This window comes from Propithecus coquereli, unplaced genomic scaffold (assembly GCF_000956105.1).
Source record: "Propithecus coquereli isolate 6110/MARCELLA unplaced genomic scaffold, Pcoq_1.0 Scaffold332, whole genome shotgun sequence".
NCBI lineage: Eukaryota > Metazoa > Chordata > Mammalia > Primates > Indriidae > Propithecus > Propithecus coquereli.
In genome coordinates, this window is record NW_012148975.1 from 1,279,725 (window position 1) to 1,293,844 (window position 14,120).

At 31.8% G+C, this 14,120-nt stretch overlaps 1 protein-coding gene across 3 annotated transcripts in view; it reads left to right on the forward strand.

Annotated features, from left to right (window-relative positions):
- The window catches only part of FSTL5 (follistatin-like 5), a 920,996-nt gene that overhangs the window by 778,536 nt on the left and 128,340 nt on the right, over window positions 1-14,120 (forward strand). For all 3 annotated transcript variants that reach the window (XM_012650551.1, XM_012650552.1, XM_012650553.1), the window contains exons 9-10: window positions 5,408-5,569; window positions 9,920-10,054. In XM_012650551.1, the coding sequence (XP_012506005.1) occupies window positions 5,408-5,569; window positions 9,920-10,054 (297 nt within the window). The remainder of the gene's footprint in view (window positions 1-5,407; window positions 5,570-9,919; window positions 10,055-14,120) is intronic.

Consider the following 14,120-nt stretch of genomic DNA (forward strand, 5'->3'; position numbering starts at 1 on the left):
TATGTTATTGATTTAGTTCTTATTTAATTTTTCTCCATATTACTTTTCAATAATATTTAGATTTCTTTTGCACCATTTGTTAGATATATTCATAGATACTTAATATATTGATTGCTTTATCAAATGACATTACTTAAAATATTTCAATGTTTGTTACAGGTGTTTACAAATATATAAATTTGTATCATGCAAACTTAACCAAATTCACTTATCTCACAATTCATTCATTGACTCTTGTATTTTAATTTTCTCAGTCATGCCATTTACAAAGGCTTAAAATAATTTTTACCATAATAAGGAAAATATACCCTCTTTTTTGTTTGTTAAATGATTTTTCTGCAACTATTGAGAGTATCACACATTTTTTTCTTTAAACTGTTTATGTGGTAAATTATATTGAGTGATTTCTGAATGTCTATAATCAACCCAATATGTCATGGTATATTACCATTTTAATATTCTGATAAATTTGTTTTAATAATATTTTGATTGGGACTTTTTCACCTCTTTTGATGAGTGAAATTGACCAATAATTATTCTTTCTTATAATATCCTTGCCAGATTTTAGTATTAAGCTTATACATCTTCTAAAAAAGAGTTAGGGATTTCATTGGTTATCTATGTATGCTGCATAATAAATTACTTAAAAGCTTAGTGGCTTAAAACAATGAACATTTATTTTCTTACGATATAACAGTAGGAAAATAGAGATACGAGATAAAAATAGAGGATGAGATAATAAAATGATTTGAGAACAACTTAGCTAGGTGTTTCCAGCATGAGGTCCTTTCTAAGCCTGCATTCAACATGTTGATCAGAGACATAGTCATCTGAAAGCTTAATTGAGGCTGTTGGGTCTGTTTCCAAGATGAGTGACTCACATGGCTATTGGCAGGAGGCCTTAGTTCTTTGCTGGCTGTTGTCATGGCGTCTTTCTCTGTTGTTTGACATCTAAGCATCTCCATAAAGCTGATTGAGTATGTTTATAACATGGCAGCTTACTTTTTTCAAAAGCAAGAGAGCAAGGAGGATACTGCAATTACTTTTATGACCCAATGTTGGATATTTTGCCCCATCACTTTGTCATATTCTGTTCACTAACAGTGAGTCATTAAATCCAGTCCATAGCTAAGGTGAGAAGGTTCACGCCACCAGAATATAAGAATGTCAACAAATTGGTAGAGATATTTTAACACTACGAAAGAAAATCTTCTCCCCAAGCCCCACCCATCTTCTGTTCTCTAGAATGGTTTGTTTAAGATTCGTGTTATTTCTTCTTTATTTCTGGAAAAGTCTGAAGTTTTCATTGGTTAAAAGTTTTTACTAGTGCATCAAATTACTTAAAGGTTATGACACAGATTTTGTGTTACATTTTGTGTAAGTTCTGCTACACATTTGTGTTTCTAGAAATGTGTTCATTGAATTTATGGTTACGTATTGACATGAAGCTGCTTACAATCTTCTCTTTTTACTTTTCACCATTCTATAAGAATTTAGCTTTCAGTCTGAATTTCTTTATGTGACATTTTGTTTTCTGGGATTGCTTTTTTATTATTCTTCTCTTTTTCTTTGGTAAATAGTTTAACTATAATGTGCATATGTAACTTTATAAAAAAAGTTTACCTTTGGGCTTTTGGAATAGCTGGTTTATGCCTTATACAGATCTAAGAATATCACATCATTTCAAATATTGCTCCCTTCTTTGACTACAGACAAATACAAAATAAGATATTCTTAATCTATACTGTATTCACTTATTGCCTCATCTGTATTTTCTATTTTTTGTACCTCTGTGCTTTGTTATGGATATTATTTTTCCTGACTTGACTTTCCATTAGCTAGTTTTTTCCCTTCAGCTGCATCTAATTTGAAATTAAAAACAAAGATTGAATTTACAATTTCTGTGATTGGCTTTTTAAACAAATTACTAGCACTTCTAATTGATTTATTTTAGCTGCAACAGTATGTTTTTTTTTTTTTTTTGAGATAGTGTCTTGCTCTGTCATTCAGGTGCTGGAAAAACATGTTTTTTTTTTAATGACTTCCCAACTTTTTGATGTTTTTTATATTCAGCTACTCATTCCTTAAACATAGGAAGCATGGGTGAGTGTATGATAATTTCACTTATTAAAATTTTGTGGTTTTATTTCACTTTACTGTTGTTTTTATTGGTTAAATTTATATTTTCTTGAGGGGAACCCTAATGTATTTTGTTGTATGCTGCAAACTTTATTTTATAAACTACTTTAAAATTTTTTGAAATATAAAAATAGCACATTCTTCAAGAGAGCAATTTCATCTACTTTTGCAAGGCACTTAAGACTACCAGAAGTCCATCAGTGAGTCTTTGGGCAATTTTTTGGTCATTTCAGTATAATGCATCCCATGACCCACTCCAGAGATAAAGTTACTATGCTGGGCTCTCCATCCTAAATTATTGTGAAAACATAATACTAAGCCCATTACCTTCAATTCAGGTCACCTACCAGAATCAGTTGATATTGGTATGTGTTTATAAGTCATAAATAAATAAGTAAATAATTCAGGATTTCCAGAAGTTTGGGGGTTGAGTAGGGTAGAAGAGATAAATCAGTGTATCTGATTCAATGCACCAACAGGGCAAGACCTTAAGGAAACACACACTGAATAAAGTAGTGGATAAACAAAAACCAAAAACAAAACCTCTCAAAATTTTGAATTAATTTTTAAATTGCACACACATACACACACACACAGAATCTTTGATTGGTAATCAGCTCTGACTTTTGGAATCTTTACCTGGTTTGGGAAATATTCTTGGTTCAGAAACAGCTCTAGCTCACTTTTATGAGCCTTAAAGTTCTTTTTATCATACTCATTCTGCCATTCATTATATTCCTAGGTTACTTATACATTCTAAAAATGCTTTTTGTAAACTTTTCCAGGATTTTAATTCTCTTTAGGAAGATAATTGATCGGAATCAATCAGAATCACTTTTCCACCATTACTGGAAGCAGAAAGTTCTCAGTTGATACACAGTTCACTTTTAGTTGTTGGTTTTTTAATTATGTCTAATATTGTCTTAATGGCAATGATTATATATATAAAACTGAAAATAAATATGAGGTAATTTTTCTTTTTATCACTAATTAATTCAGAGAGTGGATTTTTTTAGAGAAAAGTACTTCAGAGAAAAGTAATCGGAATGCAATTATTAAATCAGGAAATGTAACATTAACAGAATCCCATTATAGAGGACACAGTCCATATTTATACTTTGTCAATTTTCCCAGTAATTGCTTTATAGCTTTCTTTTCCTGGTCCAGAACTCAATCTTGATTTACACATTACATTTTGTTATCATCACTCTTTAGTCTCTTTTACTCTACTCTTGAATCTTTCTTTAGCCTATCTTTGTCTTTTTTTATTAAGATGAATTTCACATACCATTTAACCATTTTATAATGTACAATTCAGTGGCTCATAGTATAATACATTCACAGTGTTACGCAACCATCACCACTATCTAATCCTAGAACATTTTCATCACCCCCAAAATAAACCTTATATCCATTAACCAGTCTTTCCCCATTTCTCCTTTCCCTGAGTCCCTAGCAACACTAATCTGCTTTCCATCTCAAAGGATTTTCCCATTCAGAACATGTCATGTAAATGGACTCATATAATATGTGGCCTTTTGAGTCAGACTTCTTTCACTGAGCGTAATACCTTCAGTATTCATGTTGTAGCATGTAATACTACTTTATTCCTTTTTATTGTATGGCTGTATCATTTTACATTCCCACTAGCAATGTACAGGACTTTCAATTTCCCCTCATCCTCAACAACACATATTATTTTCTATTTTTTGTTTGTTTTAATACTTATCTTAGCGGATGTGAAGTTGCAGCACATAGTAGTTTTGATTTGAATTTCCTTTTTTTGCCTTTTTTTACATCTTGGACATCTTTTCATGTGCTTATTGGCCGTTCGCATGTGTTCTTTGGAGAAATGACTATTCAAGTCTTTTGTCCCGTATTTTAATTGAGTTATTTGCTTTTTAGTTGCTAATTTGTAACAGTTCTTTATATATTTAGATACTAGCCTTCTATCAGATATAACTAGGAATTTTTTTTCCTGCTCTGTGAGTTGTATTTACATTTTCTCAATAGTGTATTTTGATGCACCAAAAATATAATTTTGATGAATTTTAATTTATTTATTTTGTTGTTACTTGTGCTTTGGGGATCATATCTAAGACACTATTGTCAAATCCAAGGTCATAAATATTTATGCTATGTTTTCTTCTAAAAGTTTTATTGTTTTAGCCCCTCATTTAGGTCTTTGATTCATTTTAAATTTAATTTTGTGTTTGGTGTAAGGTAGGAGTCCAGGTTTATTTTCTTGCATATGGATTTCTAATCATCCCAGATTTTCTTGAAAAATCTATTTCTTGGCACCTTGTGAAGAAACAATTGATCACAGATGTGTGTGTTTACTTCTGCACGCTCAGCTCTATTCCATCCTTGTGTCAGTATTATCCTGCTTTGATTATTGTGGCTTCATTGAATATTTGAAATCAGCAGATAGGAATCCTCCATATTTCTCCTTCTTTTTCAAGAATTTTTTGGCTATTTGGAGGCTCTCATAATTTCATGTCAATCTGAAGATCAGATATTTCATTTCTGCAAAAAAAATGCAGTTAGAATTTTGATAAGAATACATTGTACCTGTAAATAAATTTGGGAATATTGCCATCTTACCAATAATTCTTAACATTTCACCATTCAATTCTTTCAATCCATGAACACAAGATGCCTTTTTATTTATTTAGGTTTTCTTTAAATCCTTTCAACAACTTTTATAGTGTTGAGTGTGAAAATCTTGCACCTCTTTGGTTAAATTTATTCCCAAATATTTTATTTTTGGATACCATTATAATTGGAATTATTGCCTTAATTTCTCAACATAATAAAGAAATCTTTCCTTTCTCTCCCATTATATATTCATTTATATAATTGAATGCATAGAGTTTTATTTAATTCCTTATACTCCCTTATAATTTGTAATTATTTCAGTGCTCAAATTGTCCCATATTTGGAAGATAGTAGCCTCTTTGAACTGGTTTCTGTGTCCTTTTGGTATGTGTCAGCATTCCTTGAGGACTTCTTTAATTTCCGAAACAAGATATCCCAGTTTCATCTTGTAATTTCCCTGGCACAGTCCCAGAATAGCCTTTATCCAAGTAACATGGGTATATTTTAGTGGAAAATATAATAGTATTTGGAAACTAAGACCTGTAAAAACATATGGCATCATTAAAATGTATAATTTATGACATCTCATATTGCAATTTTTGTTTCCTTTGAAAAATTGAGGGTGAATATGATATGAATCACTAATTCACTTACTCTTTTTTTTTTTTAGTTCCTCCAGTCATCCGGGTGTATCCAGAAAGTCAGGCGAGAGAGCCTGGGGTAACTGCAAGTCTCAGGTGCCATGCAGAGGGCATACCAAACCCTCAGCTTGGCTGGCTGAAGAATGGAATCGATATTACCCCAAAGCTGTCCAAACAACTCACACTTCAAGGTACCTTTTACTTGCATTTCTGTTAAACTACCAGGTAGAAAATTTATAATGCATCTTATATTATTTGGAAAAAAAGAAAATGAGTCTTGATGGCAACAGAATGTCATGGATATGAAAAAATATGGTCATATCTAAGAGATTACATTTGAAAGAGTCCTTTAATATTTTTAATGTTTTAAGTAATAGTCTTGTCACAGTGATTAATTATGTCATTATTTTGGTGATAAGTAAAATATTAAATTATATATCTTTTAAATACTTGTCCCATGAATTATAGCAGATACACTGAACAGAATAATTGGATCTCTTCAAAGAAATCATTTCTTAAGTTACATTTTAAATGTTTAAATAACTCGTGAAAATATGTATTATAAAGACTTTCAATAATATAGACATTTTTAGTGAATGTTTTCCAGCATATTTTGTAAATGAAGAGAAAAATATCAAAAAGTTACTAAATATGTTTCACACTTATATTGCATTAAAGTTAAGTTATTACATTCTAATATATGAAATATTCTACATATTCTAATATCTAATGTGTAGACATTAGTCAATTATTATATAGATTATAACTATCATAAATAAGTGGAAAATAAAAAACAAGACCAGACAATTTTGTATGGTCAAGTAATTTGAATAGTGCAAAAGCAGTTACATATTATATGTTGATTATAGTAGCAGTAAAAAAATGCACAGATATTTTTTCCCTTCTTAGGAGTTACACACATCACATCATTTTACTGGAGTTTCTCTTGCATGAGCATTATATTCCTTATTCCATGCCTTTAAATTTCTTCAATTTATCATTCTAGAAATGGATATGTTTCATTTTTTATTACTTCCCTAAGCATAGAATTCTATTATTATTCTACTTTAATATTGAATATGTTTAATCATTGTAAATTTTTAAATAAAGCTTTTTAAAACTTTTACTTATTTTTGTAAGTCAATATGACAACATGTCTCTAAAAGTATTCTTGAACTTTAAAAACTTGAGTCCTAGAAATCAGTAAATTACTATAAGTAGGATTGACAAATTTACAAGCATGTCTAATAGTTGCATCTTGGTGTCAATAATCTAAGATAAGAAGATTGATACTTTCAAAAGAAATTAAATGAAGAAAAGTCTAAGTAGCTGCTTATTTTAGTATCTCTTGCCCATTCAATTGGAGCAAACCATATTATACAAGTATACCATATCTTTGCTTCCAGGATTATGCAGGAAAACAAATATGGGGATTTGTAACACTTCGGGCTCTACAATGAAACAGTGGAGGCCGTTGCAAAATAGTTATTGTCAATTTTAAAAACAGGAGAAAATAGGTAAAGTTTTGAGGGAATATGACAAAAAAATAAAAGGAGAGTAGAGAGAACAACTTAAGAGATAAATCTAAGCACAAAGGATTACAAAATTCCATGTGGCTTAATATATGATTATGTATTACCAAACACTGCAGTTACCTAATCATCCTCTCATTGATCAGATGCTTCTTTAGCATTTGTGTGTGAAGTTCAAGTCTAGGCACTAATTGAATAACTATGGCAATAGATGGCATAATGCATGAGTGAGAGGAAGTAAAATCCTGAGAAAGCACAAATATTTTGTTAGCAGGCAAATGAAGATAAATAATACAGGAGATTAAAAGTCACCAAAGAGACAGGAGTCCAGGGGATACTACAGAAGAAAAGAAAAAGTTAAAAATCGGGAAAGAGTTCCATGATTGCAAGTGTATAGAAAGGTCAAGGAAGGTCATTCATATGTGTACACATGTTAGGTGATCAGCTTGTCCTTGTGACATTTAAAAACAATATAAGTAGCAATCAATCTTCAGTAAGTTTGGAAATGAAAAAAAAGGCAAGAAGTATCAAAATCACTTTCCAGATCTTGAAAGAAAAAAAATAAAGAAGGGGGTACCCGCTGGTGGGTAAGCTTAGGACTAATGGAGATATTTCTTTCTTCTTGGACAATTTATCAATCTGAGGAAGTACCAGGAGAGAGAAAGGAGAAGGAGGAAGGATACAGAATGAGTCATAGAAATCAACAAGAAACGGGGAGAGATTTGTCTTGGAAAGAAATAGAGAAAATTCCTTTAGAGAAATAAATAAAGGTGAAGCTGGGAATAAGAAGTTTTGGAGTTACATTCTGATAACTTTTGTTTATTTTATGATTTAAAGAGCAAAGTCACATGTTTTGCGTGAGGAAGTGAGTGTTATGATGGAACACTTCAAAGTATAAAGACTTAAAGTAAAAGCGGAGCAGGGTATGAAAGGCATCTCGCTGTAGAGGTCGAGCGAAGTGAATAGCAAGTCGTACCGAATATAACTAAAAGCTGTGAATTCAAAAATTGTAAACTCGTTTATGCAATGGTCTCACTCTTTACTCAAGTAAAAGTAAAGATGCAAGGACAGCAGGTGCAGAAATAACTTAGCTTATTCTTGTTCTGGACATTGGTAAGGCAGATATGCCAGGATGGTAAATGGATGAAGGAATCGGTAGTTCTGGCGATAGAGTGCAAAACTTGTAGGAACATTGGAATATGTGGGAAAGGAGGAAAAGCCAATGGGACATATAGATTAGCAGAACATATAAGAATATCAGGGGAGAGAATTTGAAGAAGGAATAAATTGATTTGATATTTCATAAAATCTAGAGAATTTAGGCTATTAAGAGTGGAGGTCTTGAAAAAAAGGTCTGAATGGGCAGGGGACATATTTTATGCAAAACAAGAGGTTGAAGCAGTTTTAAGTACATTGTTTACCCCTTATCTTTTAAAACGAGGTTGTAAACTAAGACCCGCAGACCAAACCCAGACAGCTGTCTGTTTCTGTAAATAAAGGGATTTTTTTGCTTGTGTTATTATTTTTTTTTTTTAGAATAAAGCCACACACCTTATTTTTTTTATTATTATTATCATATATGGCTATGGCAAAGATGGGTAGTTGTCACAGAGACTTTATGACCCACAAAATCTAAAATATTTGATATCTGGCCTTTTTCAACAAAAACCTGCTAACCCTTATTTTGGAGTACTGATTCTCAACAAAGGATGGCAAGCAACATGGGTGTGCAATAAGCATTTGTAAATTGAGAAAGGGGTTCAAGTGGTTCAAATAATTATCCCTCCCCAAACATCCACTGTGCCTTTATATCTCACTCATATCCCTTGAGAGCTACTGGCTCCTAGGGATGGCATTCAAGCTCTTTCCCCATTGGTTTTCTACCCTTCTGTCTCCAAACTCAGGCACACCAATTAAATATATCTTCTACCTGTCACAAATAGACCTGTTCCATTTGACTGCATATTGTCTTCTTATAATTGTATAACGTGCAGCACGAACACACACACAGAGGCATGCACACAGACGTGAACACAAGAAGAAATGAAAGAAAAAAAAGGAAAAGAAAAGAAAACTAAACAAATGACTACAGTATATACTGAGCTTTAGAGTCACATAGAACAAGAGTGCAGCCTTCATCCTTAGAGTTGAGTTCCTTCTATGAATCTCAGATTCCTCATCTGATAATTAAATATGATTAGGGATGATTAAGGTATAATATACGGGGAAAGTACCTAGCATGTTGCCAATATATAGTAAATGATTAATTATACCCTGGTTTCCATGTTGGGAAATGCAACTCATTATTGAAGGATTAGCTTGAAATATTATCTCACAAAAATTTGAAAGTTGGATTAATCACTCCCTTATCCATTTGGTCATACATTGTCTATGTTAATTTCCATATTATAATATAGTTTGTTTTAGGTATAGTTCTGAAAAAAGACTGAAACTCTTTTAAACAAATCATGTATTATTATTTTTCTGTCCTACTTACCTAATAATCACAGATATATAATTAGAACTCAATAGTTAGCTTGAAGGATGGCAATATTATATTTGCGTGGTGTTAAATTAATTCTCTATGAAAATGTCTTTTCATATGTATTTTCCTGCAAATGAACCATATTGCTATTATTTACATTTCTATAAACTCTTAGGAAATGTGAATTCTGATTATTATAAGTAAATATATGAATAAAATTATAGCTATCAATATGAAGTATGTCATTTGCAAGGTAGAAAATCAGAAATGATATAAAATATAAAGTGTGTGCATTTTGGGGTTCATTTTTGTGAGTTTTGGGTTCTCAGTAATAGGATGACAGCACAGTTTACGAAATGCTTGAATGCTCCTGGAATAATTTGGCATGACTCCAAAGTGTGGAAGTAGGAAGGAAAACAGTTTAATTAGGACAAGCTAAGAGAACTGTTTGACTGTGTAATCGGAAAGCACTGTACCAAAACTAAAATTGTACTTTACAAGTTGCATTTGCCTTCCGTTTTCAGCAAATGGCAGTGAGGTTCACATAAGCAATGTGCGCTATGAAGATACAGGAGCCTACACTTGTATTGCAAGGAATGAAGCAGGAGTGGATGAAGACATCTCTTCTCTTTTTGTGGAAGATTCTGCTAGAAAGACCCGTATGTATTGAACATGCACACACACACACACACACATACACACACACGCACACCATATTTTACAGATTTTTGGAGCATACATTTTTTACAGCCTTTTCAAAAAGCGAAGACACCAGAAAACTGTGAAATGCACAGCACATTAAAACAAATAGTTTTCAATATGTAGGACTCTTGAAATGCTAAAAGTAGATTTTTTTAAAAAAATCTTGAGTAATTTTCATTACAACACTATAATGATTTTCTTTTCTTTGCAAGTGTACATGAAATGTCTCAGGTTCTGTCTTCTTATTTGCTCGATCAGGAATTCAATCCCTTGCAAAATTCCTCTCCTCAGTGATATTTGGGGAGATCAAGGCCTCCAAATATATCTAAGGTGCATCCTATAGGTTGAAAAAATTGCTCTTTCTTTTTCTATCAGTTGCACTGTAGTCACTGATCCAGTAGCTGTATAGCAGCCCTTCAATGCAGCAGGCGCTGTGGTTACTGCTACCCCAAGACACTCACTGCTCCCGGCACCAACGCTACTCTGTAGCTGTTCTTGGTTTAGTGCTAGAAATCCTTTGTCATCACAGTCCATGTAGTCTGTCTCCTGAAGTTGTAAGAAAAATGCCCTGTCCTTTTTTTTTTTTTAATTACTTGGCAAAGGGATATGGATGTGGTCGGATGCTAAAGATGGATTATTTTTCAGGACAGCTGAATTGCTTGGAACTCATAATACTGTTACAGCATTTATCAAGTGAACTCTCAGTAGGCAAACGCACATGCATTTTCTTTCCCTGGTCAGCACATGACACAATATGGTTGTTTGGGGATAGGGTCTGGATGTACTTGGAACGACTATTCCCTTTGGGGTCTGCTTTTCAGATGATTTGTTATGCTCCTATTAATATAAGTTTGGCAAGGGTCTGATATTTTGGGATCTTCTTATTTAGCAGGTTCATTTTTTTTGAACCCAGTTTTCGAACAAGTTTGAAGCATCAACCCAGGAGTCATTGCTATTCCCTTTTAAATCAATGAATGTGTATGCATATGAGTGGATCCAATGAGTAAGGAAGGCCTTACCTGAGTCCTGACTACCAACATATCTTTATCTATATTTTGTCTGCCCAGGACAACCCTTATTATAAGCAAATATTTACAAATAAAAGTCTCAAAGTAGAAAAAGTAAAAAGAAAGCTGTAATAGATTTAATGACCTGGATGAGGTCCACCATATTCCTTTTATGTATTCCTGCCAAATGCCATTTGTAATTCATTTTCTGTTGAAAATTAATTTTAGGTGACAAATAATTGAAAACAAGTTTTCTTTGTCCTTTATGATGGCATCTTTGAAACACTTTAATAACAACTGTATATTCTTATTTTCTCTTATTAATACTGTCATGCATTTTTTAGTATCTTTACCTGGCTACAAGAGTAAAACACATAAGCAATCTTTCAGCATATATTAATAAATTCCAGGAAAATTTTAGAGGAAGATTTAATATAATTTTATTCATAAATTTAGTCATATGAATGTATTTGGTTATAAAGAGTTTCTGAAATACTTTCTTTAACGTATTTTACTTATCACTTCGAGCTCTTACTGGTCAAAATGATACATTTAAAATAGATTGTTGAGATTATATGTTAGCGCTATACTGTTAAAATTAGAAGCAATATTTTTATGAGATACACCAGTGCAGACCTTACTATATTTACATTTATGGAACTTTCAAAGTCATCTCATAGGAAAGACATAATACAAGTGAAAGATTTGGAGATTTTTTTTCTAAATCTGTAATTAACATATTTATAGATATAACTTGTGTATTTAAATTATACAACCTATTCAAGGATCAAAATTAGAAACTAACAGATTTCAGTGGTAACCTGAAAGTCTCAAGCATTACTAATTCATGTTTATATTCTACTATTTTATATAATAGAATGCCTGAAAATACAGTTTCTTTGGATTAATAAACTTTACATCTAATTTAAATAAATGCCCTTAATTTTTGCTTTGTGTTCTATGTATTTGCTACACCTATAATTAAGAACTTATATACATGCTGTTGATGTAAAAGGGCCATTTTTAGAAAATAATGCACATAATTAGAATCAGGACAATAAAAATAAGTAAACTAGCTGAGTAAAATATTAATAATTACTGAAGAATGTAAACTGAAGATGTAATAATATCTAATTGGTAGAAGACAGTTTTCCTTGGGATGATTCCTAGTAGAGAGTAAATTGTCAGGATTCTGTAAACAATATAAAACCAAAAGCAGGTGATCATATTAGTGAAAACTAATGCCTTTTATAACCCCCATTTTAAAAATTGCTCTGGATTCTCTTCTAGTAATTCCATGGACAGAGACCAATATTAATTATACCTAGCACATTTGTATTTTGACAGACAGATGGTTTCAAGAATGCCAAAAGAACCAGTCACAGACCAATAAGTGATGTCTTGACTCTTCTTCCTTACACAAACTGAAAAAATTATTGGTTTTTCCAAATCCATTAAAAATAATTTCAGGGATTTTTTTTGTTAGTGGTAGGATACAATACATAACTAAAAAAGTAGATTCATAAGAGCATACATTTTGTAATACAATGTTGTAATCACATAACAGCTCAGTGATTTGGGGCTCTTACATGACCTATCTGAGCATTAATTTCTTTTTCTGTAATATGAAATAGATACTAAATGCACTGAAGGATTTCTTTTTAGATGTTATATAAAAAGCACTTATCATAGTGGTAGACATGAAGTAGCTTTTCTTCTGACTAAAGCTTATTTTCTGAAAATAATTTCTTATTCCTTGCTAGAAAAGATTGACAAAAATCTTTTTTTAAAAAAAGCATGAAAAACCTGATAATTGCTAGGTATCAGAAAGTTTCCAAATTCAATGATGCATATAGATACAGACATAGATAATATAGGCATAGACATAAATAGATACATGAATGGGTATTTATTAATATGTATTCAAATATGAAATATTTCTCTTGACATTTAAAAAAATAATTACTTAGCTGATTGGTATGTATACATTTTCTTTACCGTAGATATTAAGATATTTTGAGTAAATGTCAAAATCTTTTGCCAGAGTCCACTTTTGTCACAGAGGCAAAACAACAGCTACTCTTTAGTTCCCCTTTATAGGGAATCAATTTATATTCCTATTACATTTTGAAAGTTCTTCTGCAATGTACTTTTCTTCTGTCTTATTTATGAAAGATGCAGAAAAGTATTGAATCCCATATAGACAGCAATAAAAATGGTGAAAGATTTACAACTTTTGGGGTAAATAGCACAACATAGACTGACTTTGTTTAGCTACAGCTTCTGAGTAATCATCCAGCTATTTTCTATATAATACAGGACCCATAGTAGTATCAATCACATTTTACTACACTACATTTCCCAGCAATATGATACTGTTGAGAGAACGAGTCATGCAAAACATCACATGGCTGAGTTTGTGTTCCACTTCTATCCTAATCTTTGAACTGGGAAACTTTGATTTACAGCGCCCAACTTTATCAACAAACCTCACTGGAAGTTTTCTCATGTGACGAACTGAACTAGAAAAAAAATGCTTCAAAGTAATATAGTCTACGCTTACATTAAGGTTAGGTTTTGATAACTAAGATTTAATGGAGTAATATACAGGGAGGATTTAAATGCAAAGACCAGTAGAAATGGACCATAGGGGATTGTGCAGCTCTCATAGCAGGGAGTAGGAGAAGATGATGTGAAATATGTGAAGGGATTTAGGTTGAAGTAGTATGTTATTTATTTGAAAACATCTTTCAAATAGCATAAGCCCTTGACACATTTTTATTCTCAATGGAAATAAATTCCCAGATGATAATGATTCATCTTTAAGATGAGGTAAATGAAAAGTGGTATGAATGTAGGCTGCTGTAGAAAGCCTTTAAGCTATTAGATACATTAAGCACTGAACACAGATTAAATCACACCTTGCTAAAATTTTAGTGAGGAATGTGATTAATCCAGGTGTTTGTAAATATTGGAATATAATGTCTAAATATATTGTAATGGTATCTTATAGTCA